The following is a 21,410-nucleotide window of genomic DNA, read 5'->3' on the forward strand; positions in this document are numbered from 1 at the left end:
ACCGGGAGAGTTTAGTGGCTAAAAATGGCTCATAAAGAAAACATTGCCAGTATGTTTTATTAGCAGCATTTTAATGTATGCTAACTTTGCTTCTGCTGCCAGAGCAGAGCTAATGAGATGCTTAGAGAAAGTGCGACTTGTGTCGAAATGCGTGAATAAACCATATCGTCGCTCTCCATAAACACCGTGCAAAGTAGCTGATCGTGACATAAAACTGAACTTTACATTTTTATTGCTATCTGTTACGCTCGTTACACAGTTATAAAAAAGAAAGAGAGACAAAACAAATCCGAATATCAACACGTGTATCCTCCCTCTTCAGGATGACACAACACAGAAATTACATGTTAAAATCAAAATTCCATAACACGTTCATTAAATTTAAGGACACCCAGTGAGAGTGACTGATGAGTGGCGGCACACACTCACATAAAACAAATAAAATAAAAAAGCGCAAATCAAACAATTCAACGTGCCACCATCGGATTGGAGCAATGGAGTGGTCGTAAAAATTTTAACTCACTGTGTCGTACTGCATTTTTAAGTAGCGTACAAGGGTTGCTTGTTGAGCGCCGCGTGGTCAATTCCGTCCACTTAGCCCAACGGATGTGTGCCGTATTGTGCGTAATGGGGGAAAAAAAACCGGGAAGCGACCAAATGGCACACAAAATAGTACGGCACAGAAACGTCAGTTATCCCATTGTTTGCGCGCCGAGAGGATGGATGGGTTTATGCTGTGCGCTTCGCGTTTTGTTCGCGTTGCAAAACAGACCGCGTAGAGTGATTGAAACGCACCCGCCCTACTGGGAGGCAGCTCACGTGCCAGTTTGCGTGGAATTTTGATGCTGGCTCACGCTCACCTTGACTTCGTTTCGGCGCAGCTACTTGTTTTTTTGGCATGCTGAATTTTATGATTGCAGCTTTTAGGGCACCGCAAAGCATACATGTGACATGTGTTCCTTGCGCAAACACACACACGCTCATTATCATTCTGCAAGTGGGATGTAGAGAGCGATTGTGCAGGCGTGCTTACCGTTTGCTGAAGGATTGTTCCATTTTGGACAGTTGTTGGCACACGAACTTGGCATAATTTGCGAATGTATTTTACGCAATCATACTATTAAGTCATCCTTTATTTGAAACTCTCACTCTTTTGGGATAGATAATATGATTTTAAAGTAATGACATGTCTAAAATAATTGACAAAAGCAGCAACGTACGAAATAATTGGCAAACTAACGCCGCCAATGTTACTATGCTAATAATTCATTTAAAAATAGACGTGTCCAGCCACGGCCCTTTCTGCCAGCGAAATCTCAGCACGGCAGCAATTTATTGACGCTGGCCAACCCAAGGGAGAGCTTAATTGTTCTTCCCCAAAAATAACACGTCCATCGGCGACGCAGCAGATGAGATGCGTAACTGGCTCCCCATCGGCATAACTGATCGGCAGCGGCTCGAATAACAACAACGCGCTATTCAATTAGTGTCATGCAGCGAAACGACTCGCACACAACTCGCGCTCAAGGAGCGAACCTGGGCGAACAAGTATTTAAAATTTCATGACAGCCGGTCATATTGCGCCCGCTGCTAATTTCTCTTCCCTTCCCTGCAAACTTTGCCCGACAACGCCAATAATGTGATGAGCGAAACGCTGTGTCCGAAAATATACGCGCCGAAAAAAGCGCGCGCAGGGAGGGCTAAATAATTGCGCTCATCAAATCAACCGGCTCGGCCCCTCCCTGACAGACAGCTGACAAACGCTGGAAGGAATGTGCCATAATTAGCCAGAATGGCCGTAATCCTCGCCACGTGCGCGAAAGCCAGATTTGCGGGTGGCGCGCGAAAAGAAAATGGTGGCCGGGTTGGAGCCAATTGGACGAATTGGAGCAATTGACGGTGGGTGGCGATGGGGCTGATGCGTGTACAATTGGTAACAATAATATTTCTTTTTCCTTGCCGCACCTCAACTCCTACCCAATCGTTGTGGGATGTGAAGGTGTGAAGTAAAGACAGACGTTGTGATTGTTTGATTTTGTCGGTTTAGTGTTTCCATCCTTCGCGACCTTTTACTGTGAGGAACGGGGAGTGTTCGGGTAGGGGGGTGTTGTTGTTTTTAAATTGATTATTTTTTCCAAGCTTTGTAGGGACTGTAGGACTCTGTTTGTTTGGAGAAAAGAGGAAAGGAAAATAGAAGCGCACTAACAGCTCCAAAAGTGGAGCATTTAAGCTTGAAATGTTTGATGATTTTCACTCCAGTTCTAAGAGACAGAAACCTGCTCTGCTCATGATTATAATTACACAAATCACTTTTGTTTGTAGTTTTCCTAAGTTGACACAGTTTATTTTAACTTTTTCCTTTGACCTAATTATTTCTTGTAGGGCTCATATTTTCCCGATTCAAAGGCTCGTAAAAGAGCATGAAGTTATGCAAAATCGGTATGATAAATCCAGTAATATCTTTTACAGTTTTAAATAATAATACCCACATGAAATCACAGTGACTTTCTTTAATTCGTGATACTTATCTCCCCGAGGAATACTGCCATCTTCCTTTCGTATTAACTGCGTAGCTTGAGAACACATCGTACTACCTTCTAAATGATTGATTAGCTTTAGTTGACAAAAAAGACATTCTTTACTGTTGCGGAACCTGTAGAAGCAAACATTAAACAACTTCCTTTTTGTGCTGAAAACCTCCAAATAGAATGTCTGAAGTTGATTGTCGACAAAATTTCAGCCATAAGTTGACAAACTCTATTTAAAACATGTTATTTTTTCATTTATTTTAACACGCCAACATCCATTCTTAAAGCGTATTTTAAAATAACATATTAAAAAACCCCTAAACTACGTCATATGGTTATAAATGGCTGAGTAGTGCGATAGAAATAAGCGATCCAGCAACGCAAAGTATACTGTACACCTTAATGGGTTTGGGGAGAATTTTTAAATTTTTATGGTTTCAAGTTTCATCTACGTTTTAAGATGTTTCTTCTCGTTTTGTATGCACACATTTTCCTCCCATCTTTCCCTTGAATCTGTCGTCTCCCGTGGCGTAAGTGCAGGAAATGGCGTAGGTAAACAGAATCCAAACCGGAAGTCGTTTTTTTCTCTCTCTATTCTCCCCACATGGATTTAGAGATACTTGCTGTTTGCTGTTTTCCCTGCAGCCACAGCCGCGTGTGCACGTGGTGGTCCATGCGAACCTAATGCGACGGATTTATTTCATCAACTGAAAATAAATACGTTCCACCTTCCGAACAGAGATCCGCATAAGGAAGGAACGCTCACGGCGGCGCACACACCAGCGGCATCGGAGTAAAAAGCGGGCCGCTAACAAATAGCTAAGCTGCCATGAGTCACATGCTGCTGAAAGATGAAACTTTCGCTCGAGAGCGGGAGCGCGTACAATTGTTTTTCGCGTGCCTTTTTGCGGGCGATATGACTACGCTTGCTGCTGATGGGCGGTTGAAAAGCGGAAACGCAAAGTTCGGAGTCTCGAAATCTCACCCTCAGCACAGCAGCTCGTCCGCGTCAGCTGGATGTATTGCCCGGGAAACGAGATAACGAGCAATTAACGAGCAAATCTTTCCACAACACCAGACGTCCCATCATCGTTGTGTGCGTGTGTGTTTGTGTGCCAGTTGTCTTGGTGGATTTCGTTGAGATGGTTTCTCTCATTTTTTGTTTCTATTGCTACGACAGAAGAAACGCCCGAAACAAAACTCAACTGTAGCAACACCGAACTGTGTGCCCATCAACATTTTCTGTCGCGTTGTTCTTACCTTTGCCACGGAAACTACTGCTGCTGCACACTGCTACATTCTACGACGATTCGACGTGAAGCTCATCAAATCACATCGTTTACCATCATAATCGTTATGCTAGTGAGTTGTTGATGATGCCGCATCGTGAAGCACCGCGGTTGATGAGCGCGTGTTCGCCGTTGCCAACTCGTGCCTCCGCCCCAGGTCTTTCAGTTCAGTTTGCAAGAGTTAATGAAAGGAACATTTGTTCCCACCCGGGGCAGCCCTGGCAGCTCTCCACCGTGGGGCCGGGAACTGGGTTCTGGCCGGAGTGATGGATTTATTTTTAACGATTCTTTCTCGCCCGGTTTTACGCCGATTTTCGCCAAGCACGAAGATAAACGCACATTAGGCTGGTCCGGTTTGGTACCATGGGTACTTTTTTGCTGTGTATGTATGCGAACATGTTCGACTTCGTTGTTTGTAACTGGCCAAAGATAGGACAGTGTGTAACACCTTCAAGTGGCCGCACTGATGGAAACCATTTGCCCACGGAAACGCGCCGATACGCGCCGCGTACGGCAAGTGGTGTTGGCGCACCGATTTGTGCCGTGCATCTGTGTCTGTGTATTTTCTCGTTTGTTTATCTTGGAAAGTAGACTCATCTTCGCCTAGCAGCAGCAGCAGAATAGGTAAAACGTTTTCGAACCGAGGAGTAAGGGAGGCATCTGGTGCGTAAGATTAATGAGTTGCTACGCCCGGGTTTGGATTCATTAGACGATTGGGTTTAGCTTCTCTGCTCTATCCATTAAGCCACCCATACCTGAGGGGTTGCTCCTGCCGAAATAGGTAGAAACAGGTGTTTGAGGAATCAGTCGCGTCCTGAGTGGGAGGGGGGGGGGGGGATGGGTGATTTAAGCGCAGCAATCGGGCCCAATGTTTGGATGAATGTGGCGAGGTGAAAAATTGCAATGAGTAGGTTATTTAGTAACAGCGCCCGTTTAGTCATGACGGTGGTGATGGGGTGGTGGTCTGGGTAGGTGGTAGTCGTTTAGTGTGCTGAGAATGAATAAATCTTGACACTGTCAATATGGTTGAGCAAATTTGAAGTCGTTTTCGGTGGGAAACTGGAAGGATAAGGAGGAGAGGGGGTAGGAGGGCGTTTGTTTTAGACTGTGATTAAGAAGGAACGATATGTTTGTGTGTCTCGTTTGTATATTTGTGCTCAAGGTTGGGTTGATTGTACATTATTGTGTGTTTTTTGTTTCAAACTGTAATGAGTTTAGTGGTAATCGGAATTTTAGAAAGTTTGGATGTTTTATAAGAAAAATAAGGATGATATTGTAGATTGGATTTTGTAATAAAATATTCTACCAAAGGTTCAATAATGCAGGGAAAATCAAGCTCGTCGCATAGTTAAAAATTCTTTTAGAATTGTGCAATTTAATTGGTTTAATTTGGTCATACTTAGTCTGTTCTGGCAACTGTTGCAGATAAGGAACTGGTTAAAAAATATGTTCTTGTATCCCTGTACTAGCACTGTACCAGTTGTTGGATTCCTCGACATAACATTGGGCAGGTTTTGAACAAAATTTTCATAAAATACGTAACCAAAAACCCAAGTTCACTAGTCTTGGGTTCTTATAATGGTTGCAGTAGGCAGCAAAATACAAGGTTTTCCTGGGGTTCTCATAGTTTTGGGACACTTTCTTGACTCTTTCTTATGGGAAATGAACTTCATATTTTTGAAAATGGGCTCTATTACACCCTTTCTGGGAAATTACTTGGAAATTCCTATTGAATTTGTCGTACAAGGATGCTATAGAATTCAATTCCCCTTTACATTAAGTTCATTTCACGTAAGAAAGAGTCAAAAAAGTATCTCACTGCTATGAGAACTCCTAGGCCGCGGGGCCATGGGGTTTCTCAACGCTCATTTTATCAAGAACTCATGAGTACTTTTGAGAAACCTACGTTCTGAATTTTTGTCGAATTGACACAAAATCGGTTTGAGAATCTTTGAGAAAGTTGACGATGCAGCGATCGGCTAACTGAAATATGAGTAATTGTGCTATTCCTTCATCGGTAATCACTTTGGAAAATGTATTCAATGTTTATAATTGAAATAGCTTAAAAAAATGGGATAAAAAACTAATTTTCTGTTTAAAGCTCCAAATAAAGCTTGAGTGGCTTTATTGGTTTCTAAACCAATAAAGAGTGAGAAAAATAGACGATGACCACGAGCTCTCGTCTGGGAACAAGTTTTGAGTGCTTGAGAAACGTAAATGAGTTCTTGGGAATGTTTTGCTCAACTTGAGAAAGCCCCGTAGCCCCACGGCCTAAAATGATGTTTTGGGACTAAAAATAATTATAAAAGTTTTCAATATTTCTAATTTAAACAAATGTTTATTTGAGTTCTCGAAAGGATATTTATATTTCATAGCAAATCAAACTCAATAAGCACACATATTGAGATTTCTCGAGAAACTTACGCCATTGATAGTAGAGCGATAAAATATTCTGAAGTAGATCAATTCCAAGGAAAATGTATTTTATCTATCTAATTAACAATCGATTAATACATAAAATATCATATTCAGCTTTGCTCTCTTTGTGGTGCAGATAAATATAACTCCAATTTTTACCTTCATGCTGCCTCTAATCACTGAGGTCATTAAAATACCTTCAGGGTACTCATTACAGGGATATTATATTAAGCCTAGTATAATGAGACCCTGGAATGTGTGATGCCATCATTAAGTTTATACACTGATGCATTGTAAAAATTTGAATGTACATTCTTAACAAAAGATACACCAGAATTCACTTCTTGGATCTTCTAAGTATGATAGTATGTTAAATAGAATGCCTTTCGCGTGCTCGAAACTCGTAAATGCTTGACAGTAAGCGAGACACTCATTTTTAATACACTTTAATTGCAAGCATTAACACAATTTAACGGCGATTTCCCTTACCCGATAACACAAAAAAGACGTGAGCAAAGGCATCTTAAAGGCGAGAGGATTTTTCAATGCACAAGAAGATGAAGGCAGCAGCATCGTGCTCGTGTTACCCGTGACCTAACGGGCCATTCTACACGTTTCCCCCCGACGAAAATGGGTTTCCTGAACCAGCCTTTATGCTGGCGCTAAATGGGAAGAAAAGCATCATCGCGCATCGGTTGGTTTCCCATGCTCATGACCTCGTCCATTCAGCCAGTCCAGGCCCGGTGCGGATACAAAAACTTCCTCTCCCTTTCCTTCTTTTTTTTTGTGAAGCTTGAAGTCACGTAAAGTATTTTCTATTACCGCGGGGATGTAAAAATAATCTAAAGTATCTCTCACTTTGTGTGCGATGTTAATCGTGAAGCCCGAGCTCCGGTAATGAACTGGATGGCGGGCGTTTCTAAGTGAAACATTTTCTTCCGCTGCCAACGGTCTCGAAGAAAAAGGTTTTTTTTTATCGCCCGGAGATTAAAATCCCGAAGCAAAGTGTACTGTGTGTCTCCTACTCTTGGTGGTAAGATGTATGCATTTTTCAGAATGGCATTTGCTTGGGCGCGCGCTAATGGTTTGGGAAAATGGGTCGGTCGGTCGGTCGGTGTCCCGTTGCAGCATCGCACGTTTCATGCATCTTGATAAATAGCCACCATTTAATAGTGTCGTTTAAAGTCAGTCGTCAGCGCGGGCTTCTTTGGTTGGGGGTAGTAGCGCGATTCAGCTGAAGTGAAAGACAAAGTTGCCTGATCCAGGGACCAGGGAGTGACAACCTATACCTCTGTACGGTGCAAGAGCAGCAGCAGCAGCAGTGGTGCGCCAAACGGCAAAGCATAAAGTGACTTTTTTGCTGTTGTTGTTGTGCGGCGGAGTGAAGTTGGCCGAACACAGCAAGTGTCCGCTGAACCGGAACAATGGCGTCACGTAAAACATCGACCGTCAGTGACAGTGGGACGATCTTTGCCGGCGGCAGAATGCACCATCGCGACCCGCCCCCGACGACAGCCGGCGTGCTGCCGCGCCGCCGTGACAGTGCCGCAAGTGGCAATTGCAGTAATGAACACAATCAAAACAGTAATGACCATCGCCGGAGCCGGCAGGAACCACACTTTCCACAAATTAAAATCGTTATAGACGAGCCGGAGCGGCCCGTGCTGAAGGGGGGCACCGGTGAGGATGCTGCACGGGCATTGCATACCTTACGGCGCCATTCTGCGCGCCGGCACGGTACCACGAAAGGTTTAAGCCGGTCGGCGCAAACGAAACCGACCTCCGGGTCGGCCGCGTTCCTTACCATTTACGACGGCCGGGCGGGCGACCGGCGGGCAAGTGGTGCATCGTGTGGGTCCGGGTACTTCCCGGACAGCCGGGAGGATTTGCGGTCGTACGTGGCTGATTACGGTGACGAGGACGACGATGAGTACGGCATCGATACGGACGGTAGGTACCGTTTGCAGCGGCGTCGTGTTTCGCGCGGTTCGCGAAATGAATACGACGGGGAGGAGGTAGAGGAGGACGAGGAGGAGGACGAGATGGAGCAGGACATCGAGGAGGAGGAGGACGAGGAGGAGGACGACGAGGACGAGGATAATGGACGAGATTACCATAGGTTTGGCTAGCGTTTTGCCCGGCACCGCGGGTTTTTGTTGCAAGCTTTGTCGATTGTGCCAGTGTTGGTGCGCTGGTGTTAATATTGTCGCCGAGGCTGCTCGCGTTACTAACAAGCTGACATAACTGCATGGGGGAGTGTAGGGTTGCTGCCTACCTTCTAGAATGCGTCCCGCAGGCAGAGCAACAACTTCACTAATTACTTTGTACTCATGCAAATCGAACGGATAACTTTTGCTAACCTAACCCACACAAAAGCTCACTCTCTCGCTCTCGCTAATGGCGCTTTGTGTTCGTGTTATTCAGTTTAAACCAACCACACACACTCACACTCACACACACACATACACACACACACACACACACACACACACACACACACACACACACACACACACACACACACACATTATATGGTGTGGAATTAAATCCTTTTGGTTTAGCCACAGCGCCACAGCGGGAGGATGTACACATGTGAGCTAACGATGTGTAAGAAATCGGCTCCGGAAGGATAAGTATGCTACAAAATATGTGTCAAAGAGACATTCGTGTGGTTTGTTATCGGTCGGAATCGATTAACGCAAATGATTATGCTCGCCTGCAATGGTTGTACTAGAGAAAGCGAGCAAAAACAGGAGCAATTTGGATTGTTTAATCCTTGGAAAGTGTTCATTTTGTGTATGCATTGAGGAAAATCAAACTTGCACTCAATGTTATCGTGACTGTTTGATACCTAAACAGGTTGCTATAACTTTATGGGTGCTCTGTTTTTATTTTTATATCTTAATAAGAGTAATCGTTTTACTCTTCTGGGATAATTAAATGTGTTCGGCAAGATTGACTAGTGCAAGACTCAACGGATTTCTACTGAGCATTAAAAGATATCTGTCATCAACAAATAACATTACTGTCCATACATTTAATATGTAATAAGTTTTTAATAATGTTGTATGTCTACCAAACAGGTGTGCAAAATTTAATAAACAAAATTTAAGACTTTTGGTGTGATTTTGAGTACTAACATCAGCACAAAAGATGTTTGTCAAAGAATACTTATACACCTTCTTCTTCTTTGGCCCAACAACCGTTGTCGGTCAAGGCCTGCCTATACCACCACTAAAGGGCTTGGTTTTCAGGGACTTATTGATTATTACCCGATAGTAGGATAGTCAGTTCTACATATAGGTGGCACGGTCCATTCGGGCCTTGAACCTTTGACTGACACGTTACAAAGTCGTGCGAGTTGATGACCGTACCACGAGACCGGCCCAATATGTACCCAATAAAGTTGATTAGTATTCTACAGCTTCTTATGGATATAATAATATTTTGTATGTGTTTTGGCTTTTATTCCGAATAATTCAAATGTTTAAATAACGAATGAAACATACTTCTCGTATCCATGGTTTAAAACTCGAGAAGAAAAGCCTTTTAATTATGCTATATAACTAGCCATCTTCCGTACCAGAACAATATTCACAATATATATCTTGTTACCACAAATAATGTAACATGTGTTTATATAAGATATTGATTTTTTATCTATTTATGCACCTCATTACAACCAACCCCTCCAATTGTGTAAAATGAATAATGTTTGACTTCAATTGTGTATCCACCACATTCACTGAAAGCGCTCTTTGAAAGCAAACAACAAAGACTTCTCAGATTGAAAACAAATAGCAAAACTCTGAACTGTGCACATTGTACAGTGCTGCAGAGTATTTGAATTCAAATAAATGACTGAACATTAATCAATTTTCAACATAAAGCATCGACCGTGCAGCGTGTTTTAATTTGCGCCTACCCTACAAACGCAACCAATTTGCTGCGTCGAACGCGTCGTTACCCAATCAAATCTGTTATCACTAACGAAACTAATCTGGTTCGCTTGGTCCAACGTTCCGCAAGCGCGCCACCATCAAAGCAGCGGTATGTGCTGATGTTGCAACGAACCTTGCGCTCCGCAAAGTCATCAAAAACGTACACACATAAACACAGCCAACGGGGCTAGGCGAATGACTTTGAAGGTCCTGGACCGAAAATCGGCACACGCTCGATCCATTGCATATTGGCCTCCGGCTCACTGGTGTATGCTGTTGTACGTACGATGGCAGACGCAGAGGAGACGCGTTTTATTGAGCACGATAAATTTTCATTTGTCACCACATAGCCATACACAAACCCCCCCCCCCCCCCCCAAAACCCGCTGGCTATCTGGGTGGGTACCCGGGATAGAAGCTCGATGCGAATGTTTTCGACACACAAAAGCAGTCTGCATGATTGTGGGCCCTGTTGCTCACGACCGATTGCCACAATTGGATAGTGTTTATTTGTCATTGTCTCGGCCATCCCTGGGTCAAAGTCGAATTCATCTCGTGCCGGTTTGTGTGCCGACGTCGTGTGTCAACGGCGACAACAGTCGTGAAGCATGAAGCATGAGGCAGTTGGCATTGCGCTCGAAGCTTTAGAGCGTTGTGTACTGTTTCCGGATTGACTTTTTCTTTCCACTCTCCTTTGTATGCTTCTTGACGGATAACACATGTTTGGGCTGTGGGCGGGAAGGATCTAGTGGGGATACGATTTCTCGAAAATTCAATTTACTAACAGTTTCCGGGACTGTTTGCAGCGTCTCATTCGCACACGAATCGGACTCGGACCGCACGCCCCCGGGTCGGGTTGCGAACGAACCCTGTTGCTTCGCATTGGCGTACATACACAGCAACGTGCACAGCCGAGCCCGCAACCATCTTACGGTGCAGAAATACGGAGCCTGCGGCTGTGCACGATGCGGGCATACGGGCTTCGATCCCCACAGCCAAGCTTCGGCCTCGGCCTGATTCGATTTTGGGCAGAGTCCAATTTGCACTCGTAATGCCATTCGATATCCTGAAGAGATTGGAAAATGTCGTACACCAGCTTTCCTTTTCCACTGCCTTGAAGTCACAGTCACGAGCAAAGCTGGCGGAAAACAGGCAAGATTGGGGCCTGCTCATCTTTAGTCGTGGTTAATACGTGGGAGGTGTTGTGCGCTTGCTTGTGTGCAAAATTATTCCAGATTGTATACACAGTGGTACAAATGGTTAAAGGTACATGTGATCGAGATAGAATTGGGTAAAATTATACAACGGAAATTTTACTAATTTCTCAAACAAAAAGAAACAACAAAATACTTCATCAATGTTTGAATTTCCTTATAAAAAATCATAAAACAGGTTTTCTTACTAACTTTCTGATACTACAAGTAGCCAATATAAATCTATTGAAGATACTACTGCAGTGGAGCGCCGATTATCCGGGCTCATCGGGACTTGACCTCGCCCGGATGTGGGAATAACACCGATAATGAGTCAAATGATATATTTGATAACAAATTACTTGTATTTTTTTAAAATAAATCGTATGTTATAATAAAAATTGCTCTGTTTTTATAAACTTCATGTTTTCCAATGAGAATATTTGAAATTTGCTATCAATTATATTGTTTTCTGTTATGCCCATGAGTTATGATAACCGATTATTGAAATATCCTCCTCAGAACGCAATGTCACCATTGTATTGAACTGTCATTTCTCAACAGCACGGATAAACGGATGGCCGGATAAAAGGTACCCGAAAAACGGGGCTTCACTGTATTACTGTATTTGTTTTTATTCCCAGCGGCTTTGCCAGACTGCTTAAATACTATTATTTTAATTTTAGGCCATCTTTGCAGAATTAAACTACCAATATTGATATCGTTTTAAATGAATACTTTGAGAACATACGAAAAGACATTTTCAATTGTTTAGAGAAAATTGGACTGACTAAGGTATCCATGATGTGCTCTAGGTTTGCTCGATTTATACTATATCCAAGGAAATCGAACGAATTCTGTCTTGGAGATGTTATTTCCTTTGCAATCGTTAAACGAGATGTGTACCAACAATTCTTCTAGCAACTGTACGAGTTTCCTTACCGTTTGGCCCTGTATCTCATTTCTTAATTTAATGATTTTCCAATGCTGCAGAGATCCCAGAGAGATCTCTCTCCCTTCCTACGCCTCATTCAACCCAATCAACAAGTGCGTACGTGCGTGCGGGCGTGCGTGTGTGGGCACCGACGATCCAAACACTCGTTCGCAAAATAATGTGATTGCTTTTACGGAAAGCGACATTCGAAACCTGGTCGGCCTGGAGAGTACTGCCACCGGCAGCGAGCCACCACCACCACCACCGACCAGCTCCCTTGTGCTCTGGATATTTACGAGCTTGTCGGCATCGTCGGCCTAATGCGATTGATTTATCGTCGATAGATCAGGTGGTATTGAGCTGTGCGATAAATCATAGCGCAATGGTTACGCACCAAACTCGATTGTCTTGTTGATTATGGCTTCGCCGACATTGAAGCCGACGTCTTGAGTGACGGAGGTAGAATGCACTGAACAGGAAGAGTAGGCCAATTTTCATTAAGTCCAATAGCAACACGAGCCTTCAATCTACTCCGATCAGATTACTGCAGACCATTGGATGCTTAAAGGGAATTGCTGGAGACTGTGTCCTTTTTTTATCTGTACTTTGTCAGAACCATGCTGCCATGTAACATCCCTTTAGCACCTTTCGAGTTTTTTAATCAACTTTTGTATTCTGTTGCTGCGAAAGAACGGCCAGAGAGACAGTGTTGCTGAAGGAATCGTTTTTGTGAAGGCTCGATACAGTCCTGCACCGAGCGGTTGGAAAATAAACACATTAATCCTTGCTTTTAATCTTCCTCCATGACGGAATTGGCATTGTACGTGTCTGTGTGTGAGAGAGGTCCCGAGAAGAGATCAAAAGATACGATTTAGTCACACTTGGGCGGATTCGTATGTTGTCTGGGTTCGGTGGATGGCGCCCCAACCCATGGCAAAGGCAGCTTAGCAGGACAATGTTAAGGATTCTTTCGACATAAGCTAACGTGTTTCCTGTTTTTCCTGCCCTATCTATACAACCAAAGGTTGGTTTGTTTCTTCTTCTGTTCGTGTTTGGAGGTTGAGGTGAAGCTTCCGCTTCCTTACGCCTTGTTTCCCCCACAATATGCGATGGCTGGCGTCAGAGCAAATGGAAGCTGCAGGAAACTTTCACTTGGAGGACAGCCGAGCTTCCGAGAAGATCGTGGAAACAATCAAAGTCTCGTTCGTTGCACGTCATCCCACCCTCCAGGGTCCTTCAGCTTCCTACTCTTTCCCGCTCTCATAGCTAACCTTCCACCTTTCTCCCGGCGTCAGCAACAGCGAGAACGAGCATCCGGTACGAGCCCGCCGGAGCCGGATTTGTTGTTTTCAGTTAGTTAGCAACAAAATAACCTTAGCAGAACCCTGCAGCCATTTGGTGCTAACGCTGTTGCTGCTGCTGCTGCTAGTTGTTGCCTCTGTTGCTGGTGAAAACTAGCCAGCCCCGTTACGTTTTCGTGATGGCACGGACGGATCAGAGCATTAGAAAAATAAATATAATGCCGTTGTCCCTTCGTGTCTTGCTGGTTTTTTTTAAAGAGAAAGAACAACAACATAACGAAGGGGAGGAGGATGGGGAGGAAGAGATGTAAGGGACTCTTCTTCCCAGCGCCATCCAGTCGAGTTGCAGAAGGACATGTTGTTTGTCGTTTTCATTTGCTTTGTAACCCACGGGTAAGTGTGGAATGGTTTAAGACAGACTGAGGCAGGCAGACATGGGCTGGAAAGCGCACACACAAAATATTGAACAAAAAACAAGCAGAAATGAAGCAACGGTACAATTTTATCCGCTGTTTGAAGAAAAAAAAATGGACATTTTGGGTTCCGTGTCTATAAGCCTCAGCGCATTTGGATGCTCAATTTCTGACTTCAAACACGTCGCCACGGCCATGTACGTACACCTTTTCCCGTGTGCCAGTTGATGCCCTACGTACGTAATTGAGCACAGGGCTCAGGGAAAATTTTCCCTCTTTGTCGCCCTCTGTTGGAGCACACGGTAACTGCGGTGGTTTTCGGTGCGAATGCCATTCGTAAAGTAGCCTTTTTTATCACATATTAACATTTTTGTCAGTTTATTCTTCACCTTTGTCGGAGTAGTGCGCATTGAAAGCAGTGCAGGGTTGAAAGTTTGGCATCGTTTTTTTTTTGTTATGTTTCCGCCATATTTTACGCTTCAGGTAGGATCATTGTGTTACTGTTAGCTCGACAAACGATGAAAATGGATTTAACCAGTAACAAGATAACACTAGTTTGAAGGTGATAGGTGCTTTATTGGTTTTATAAGCAAAATTTGGTTAAAAAAGTATTTCTTAAGTATTATTATTGTTATCATCATTATTATTATTGCACCTTTTTTCTGCAAATCTAGAACTAAAAGACCCGAGCAACGCTTTAACAGGCAACATTGATTAAATGTTATAAAAAATGCAATGAATGAAAATTGGATAGCTACACCGAACATGTAATCATCGTCGAAAAGCTATAGGAAACAATTCCTTAGTTTATTATTGATTTATAGCTCAAGTTCTAAAACAGCTAAAAATTCGTAAGCATATTTTAGAACTTGAACTAACAGTAACATTAGCAACTAACATGAGTTTATTGTCATAGGGGTTTCCAGAGGTTTTTATAGTTGTGAGACCACTTCCTTAACTCTTTCTGCAAAACGCAAGTGAACTTCATATGATAGAAATTCAACTCTATAGCACTTATTTTGGACAGCCTGCTTGAGAATTGCTATTCGATTTGTCCAACAATGATGCTATAGAGTCCAATTCCCATTATATTGAGCTAATTTCACGTAAAAAAGAGTCAATAAAGTATCTCACAGCTATGAGAACTTCTGGAACACCTGTATTGCCATCGGAAATGGACATGGAATGGATGGATGGAATGGAATGGAAATGGATAAGATTTTTAGTAATGGTTCAGTCGCCAAGAGAGATTTTCGGACATAAATTGTGTGAAAGGAACTTTAAAAACCATTTAAATGGATTATAGATCTATGTTGGATGTTATTGCACTTAACACTAAAGGCAAGATTGATTAAATGTAAATACAATTTCGGATTAAAGTAAATGCAAGGTCATAGAGGTCTTCCTGCTAGTCAGTATATGAGCTCGTCAGTTAAGATATATTTTATACTTTTTCTGTGTAAATGTTTCAGTCAAATGCAATTTGGCAATATCGAAAAACACGCTAAGAAATGCCAAACATAACTTTCTGCTAGTTGGCTATTCTTCACCATGGCAAACAATTTATTCGGTACTTACCCTTTTCGCAACGTTCACTTCAAATGGATCATGCACTGTGCACGCCTTACCGCAATGTTGACAGTTGAGTAAAGTTATCATTACTATTATTATTATTATTATTACTATTCACATCCAAAAGTTTTCCGTCGGTAATATGAATACCACATTATGAAATTGACAAAGCGTATCATGAGATGGAAAAATATGATTCCCTGCTCCTGGTGCGTGTCGGCAATAACCCGGTAGCCGGGGGTTGTGCACCGATGTCTCGACATTTGCATTCGCTTATTCTGCAGCTTCTGCATTGGAGATGAATGAATGGAAAAGTTTGCACAAAAACTACACACACACATTGGGAGAAAAATGGAAAAAAAACAACATAAGACTGCATTCGTTTTGGCATAGAGAAAGAGAGACTCACACCTTGTACGATGTGGAGACCGAGTGTGTATGTATACTGATGATGTTTGTAGAGCAAAACTTTGGCGAAAAACAGCTTCCCGAGCACGCAGCGGGAATTGCTATAAACGTCAGGCGGTGAAGTTTATGAACCGAGGTTGGCACACATGTTGCTGGTTGCTGGATAAGCTCAAGCCTTTTTTTAATGCACTAAACCCCTGGCAGTCGTTTCAGTCTATCAGTGCTTCCGAACAGCAACAAACGAAGCACAACAAGGATGAGTAAAATGAGCGACGAAACGCTTTATCTTTTATCTAGGAAGGTTCGAAATAAGGTCACGGAGGGTGGTAAAAGGAAGAAAAAACTGGTTGGGAAAATATTTTTAAATTAAAGCCAGCTTTGTCTAGACTTAAATCGAGCACTTTTGGGGGGAGAACGAGCCATCATGCGCAAGCCATCGGTGGCAAAAGTGCCGTAGTGTTGCTGGAGTTTTCACTTTCACACATCGATAAAGTAGCTCATTCCTTTTCCTTCACATTTCTCAATCCTTACCCCGAGCACACATTTCCATTTAAATGTCTTTTTCTTACACCATAATGTTTTATCACGCGCTAGTGCGAGTGTTCATCGAGCAAAACACTGTGTGTCGGCTTTATGGCCTAAACTAGTGGAAGACGAAAAAGTACGTTCAAGCTTCTCTCACACGTTTCTCAGGGATGTCACTGTCTTTATTTTTTCATAACTTTGCGCAGATCATAAAACCTACGGGTAGATATCTCGGTTTTTTAGGGTCGTAAATTCCTCCCAACACTCACACACTTTTGAAGTTGTGGTGCACTGGTGTCGCGGGTACATTCCAGCCAGGGGTTCGACCCAGCCGTTTATGAGTGTGCGCTCATTCATTGCGCTCGGCGTTACCCGTGCGCGTACATTGCGTACTTGGGCGTGACTTTGAATCGTGGCTGGCGGCAGCAGGATGACCGACACCGTGCGTCGGTGTGTCGGTGAGCATAATGCTTGCTATATTTGCATAATTAGTCCGGTGGCATTCTAGCTAGCAGAGAAGGCAAAATATTCGTTCAAGCGAAAGCGGTGCCAGCAGTCATGGGAAGCTTGTCTGCTCGGCGTCACTCCACTACACTAGCTACTACTAGTCGCGCTCTGTTGTCTTGCATCAGTTGCATCAATGTTTAAATTTATGCCCGCAAAGCGCACACAAAAAGAAAGCAAATTCCACCAAAACTGAAACCCATCATCACCATCATCATCATCATCATCGCTGTACCGTGGATGCATTCCTGAGCGTCAGCTGGAATGGAGCTGGCTGGCTTACGGCAGACAAGGGTGCAAAACTTTGCCCATGTTTTCGCAACGCTTTTCGAGACGGGCGAGTCTTCCACGCCTGCTACGACGTCTTCGCGGTGTCATTTTGCAAACAAGATTACGGCGAGCAATTTCGTTCGTTTCGGCACGCCGGCAAAAGTTTCGGACATCAAGCAGGTGGGAAAAGTTTCTGTGTTTGGGTTCGGTTGCAACTCGGTAGGTGAAGATGGTGGGCTGGATAAGGTAAAATGGGACACGGGGATTGGGCTAGCTATTTTATAATTGTTGGATGAGAGAAGGTTGGGAGCTTTTTTTATGGTATGATATACTGCTCTGCCCATCAGTGTCATAAATAAAGTGCGAGAAGAATCTTCCAAGTGCTCGGCACGCTAAGAATGTTACCTTGCGAGCATGTGCACCGGGAATCAAATATAGCGGGGCTTGGAGCATGCATTCCTACTCTTTTAGCAGCAGAAAAAATATGTTTCAAAAACTTTGCACCGCGTTACGCCAAGCAACGCAACGTGATTATATTTAAAATACCACGCCACAGAACTCATTCACATTTTCCTTACCTCAATGTACTAAATTCGCAGAAAAAAGCAGCACGTGCCATGCTTAGTCAACGTAGCACCCTAAATGATGTGTTTGAATATTAATAAAAAAAACTGTACTAATTGTACTTCTTTCCACCGTTTTCTCTTTTCCACCCATTTTCAGCGCGTGCAAACTCTCCGACAAAAATAGGGCCGACCGGCTTGCACGACCACGAATGTCACTGTTGGGGAAGCCGCTCAACTATAATCGCGGCTCACGGCGTGATGCCCGTTATAGGCGGCTGCAGAGCAGGGTCTACAATTTTCTCGAGCGGCCCCGAGGCTTCAAAGCGATTTTCTACCATGTCTGTGTGTAAGTATGCCGATGAATGATAAGCGTCAACGGTGTTTTGTATTTGTTTGCGGAAGCTTTAATAAGTAGATGGTTAGAGATGTTGCATCACTTATTGTGTATAGTTTTTATTTGTTGTTGCGGAAAGTCAAGCGAGGCTAATGATGTGAATGAAAAGAATGTATTTAAAAAAAAGTAAAAGTGCTCTTTTAACAGAATGAAAGTGGTAATGAATATGAAAGTCAGAGACCTCATTGTTTGAAATTGTTTTAAGTCTTTTTATATAGATATCTAACTAGGGCTTTTACATTATTATAAATGGTGTTGTTAAAATATCATTCTTTTAGAGTTTCATACTGAGTCATGGATGCCAAATGAAAAAAAAATAAATTTAAAATTATAAAAAATAACGATAAAAGTCTGTGTACTATTTGAGCGATCAGAATTGCTGCATTATCCTTTTCATTCTGTTTAAATTTATGGCTGACTAGGTGGCCGTTCTTCCATCATAAAATCACCATCGATAAAACCGGACATTAAAACACAAATGACAGCTTTCCATTTGCGGATTGTCTTGCCCACAGCTTGACAGAAATTGATTTCTCAATCTCGAAAATATGAAAAAGTAATTAAACAAATCCTCCTTCTTCCCGGGCCCGGCCCACGGACCACTTCGGAAAGACGACACAAAATGGACAACAGCAATTAGCGCAAAAAGTTTGTCAGCAATCATTCGTCGTGAAATTTACGCGACTCGCCCTCGTTTGCGTGCGTTCTGTGCGGCGAAGAAAAGTTATCCTCGATCGTTCGCACGGCTTGCCTTCTGGCAGCAGCAGCAGCAGCAGCGGTGGCGTCACCTGCGGCAACGCGCACCGTAAATCAATTAGGCCGAGGGGACAGCGCAGGTAACGCGCCATAAAGTCCTAATTAAATTTTCATAACGATGATAGGCGGGCTGTCCGATAGGCGGATGGGACCCCGTCCTATCACATCGACGGAAGCGACAAGCGGGTTCTTCCGGTTAGGTGAGAGCTATTTGGCTCGCTATTAGCACCGCGTCGGTTTCACATTCCGCCCCAGCGACGGCGCCGGTACCGGGAGCGGCCGGCCACTTGGCGGAAAAACGGTATTGCTCGCGCGTATGGTCGATTTGAATGTTTGCGACCGTTCGTGAATGTGACCTTTTTCCGATTTATTAAGCACCCAGCCAAGCCGAACGTGTGGGATCCGTATTCGGAGTGCCGGTGGGCATTTTTTGGGCACTGCTGTTTGCTTGTTTTCTTTTCGTTGCCGGTTAATGAAGCAAACAATGCGTGGAAGGTGCGCAAAATGGAAAATGAACAAGTCAAACGAGGCGTAAGAAGTTTGACTCCATTTTTATTACGGATTCTAAGTAAGGTATCGCTGGGCACCCCCGTGTGCTTGATCAGTTGAGCGTGTAAGGATGTCGTGAAAAGATGTAAATCTGCATTCAACTTAACACTACAAAGATATGCTTGAAAGGAAAGGTTTCACATAAAATGGGTAGAAACACGGTAAACGACTTGTATGAGGTTGAATACAAATTAGTATTTTGTGCTTGATAAGCATACAGACGACTTTATGTGGAGATGATGACAACATTTCATGAACTGGTGTTGCTTATATGCTTAAAGTGCATTTGAGAGAGGCCCTCAAAGACATTTGTGGGTAGATTAACGATAATAAAAGAAATTAATGGTCCTTTTAAGTACAATCAAAGGAGGACTCTATTAAGTTTTGTGATATTCCTGCAGTTTGAAAGCTATTTTGGACAAGTTTATACTACATCATCTTTCTTTATGTGATACAAAAGACATGGTTGTTTTGAGTCGGAGTCGCTCGAAGTCGGCTGGAGTCGTGGGAAGTCTAAGTCGGCCGGAAGCATGTCATTTAGAGCTGTTATTTTGTTCGTCTTTTGCTTTGTGCATGTACTTCTTAAAAAGGTCTTTCTTACTAAGAATAGCGTTTTGAGTGCACCGGAGTCATCAGGAGTCGGAGTCGGAGATGACATGCTTGACCACAAAAACTATGCACGGGCTTACTCCGGACGACCTCGTTTCTTGATGATTCCGACTTCTGCCGGCTCTTGATGACTCTGGACGACTCTGGATGACTCCTGACGACTCTGGATGACTTCCGCTGACTTCGGATGACTCTGGACAACTCCGAACGACCTCGAACGATTTCGATCGGTTTTAGACGATTCCAAACGGCTTCGGATAATGCTGAGCGGACCTATCTTCCGGAGTTGGATTGGTATTGACTCCAAATTTTTGCCAACTTTACCCATCACTATTCACGATTATCCAGGAACGGCTGTACTACGCTCTTGACACATCGCAGATTTCAATAACAGTCTCCAAATCAAATCAATACCCCAACTCTTCAAAAACATTTGCTACCGCTGGCACAGTAAAGCAGATCTGTTTGAATTTCCGTTTGTCAGCTCGCTGGCCAGCTAAGCAAAAACATCTGTAAGCGTTTTTATGACCATTTACGACCCCCGCTCCGCTCTCGACTCTCGTGTTGTTAATCACAAAAACCAGAGTGCGACACTGTGTTATCCCCTCTAACAAGTGGTTTTTGGAGCGAGTCCAAAAGCGCGCCCCAAAAGTTCGTTCGTAAGTCATAAAAGCGAGCCCAAAAGTGCCAAATTGCCGTTCATTCACTGCTGCCAACCCAGTGTGCGGTAGGTTGCTTCCGACTGTAGGTAAGGGGAGGACACTGGCGGACAATGATAAAGGAAGCTATAAATCCAGTCGCACTCGCAAAAGACTTCATCCGTGGACGGTCGTGCAAGCGCGGGTTCATTTATCATTACGCGTCTGGGAATTGGAGTGCCACCGTGTATTGATTTTTCATATTTTGCTCTGGCCCTCTGGGGTCTGTGTAGAGTCCGGGTCAGTCTGTGGCAGTAGTGAGATTGCTCGCAAAAAGCACAACGATGCGATGGAGGTTTATAGCACGACGTTTGATAATCAAACACATTTGGATCTAATTCAACCAATCATTTCGAGCGCCGCGGCACTAAGGGCACTAAAACTATGCCAACCGCTTCCAAGTATGCTTCCACCGGTTGATGAGAAGATCCTTGTTGATCTCATCGTTTCGTCCGTGCCGTTGCGCACTTCTCGCCCAATGCGAATGAATTTTGCAAGCATTCCACCACCACCAGCGCTAAGAATGTCTCGGCTCGGCCCGT

General features: G+C 43.6%; 1 protein-coding gene across 9 annotated transcripts in view; it reads left to right on the forward strand.

Moving 5' to 3' along the window:
• Positions 1-21,410, forward strand: part of LOC121593283 (potassium voltage-gated channel subfamily KQT member 1-like) — a 159,396-nt gene that overhangs the window by 43,228 nt on the left and 94,758 nt on the right. For 7 of the 9 annotated variants that reach the window (XM_041915518.1, XM_041915519.1, XM_041915520.1 and 4 more), the window contains 2 exons: positions 7,409-8,354; positions 18,020-18,208. In XM_041915518.1, the coding sequence (XP_041771452.1) occupies positions 7,660-8,354; positions 18,020-18,208 (884 nt within the window). In that variant the 5' untranslated portion in view covers positions 7,409-7,659. Of the gene's footprint in view, positions 1-7,408; positions 8,355-18,019; positions 18,209-21,410 lie in introns of those variants that run through there. The other 2 variants (XM_041915525.1, XM_041915526.1) reach the window with 1 other exon arrangement.

Source organism: Anopheles merus, chromosome 2L (genome assembly GCF_017562075.2).
Source record: "Anopheles merus strain MAF chromosome 2L, AmerM5.1, whole genome shotgun sequence".
Taxonomy (NCBI): Eukaryota; Metazoa; Arthropoda; class Insecta; order Diptera; family Culicidae; genus Anopheles; species Anopheles merus.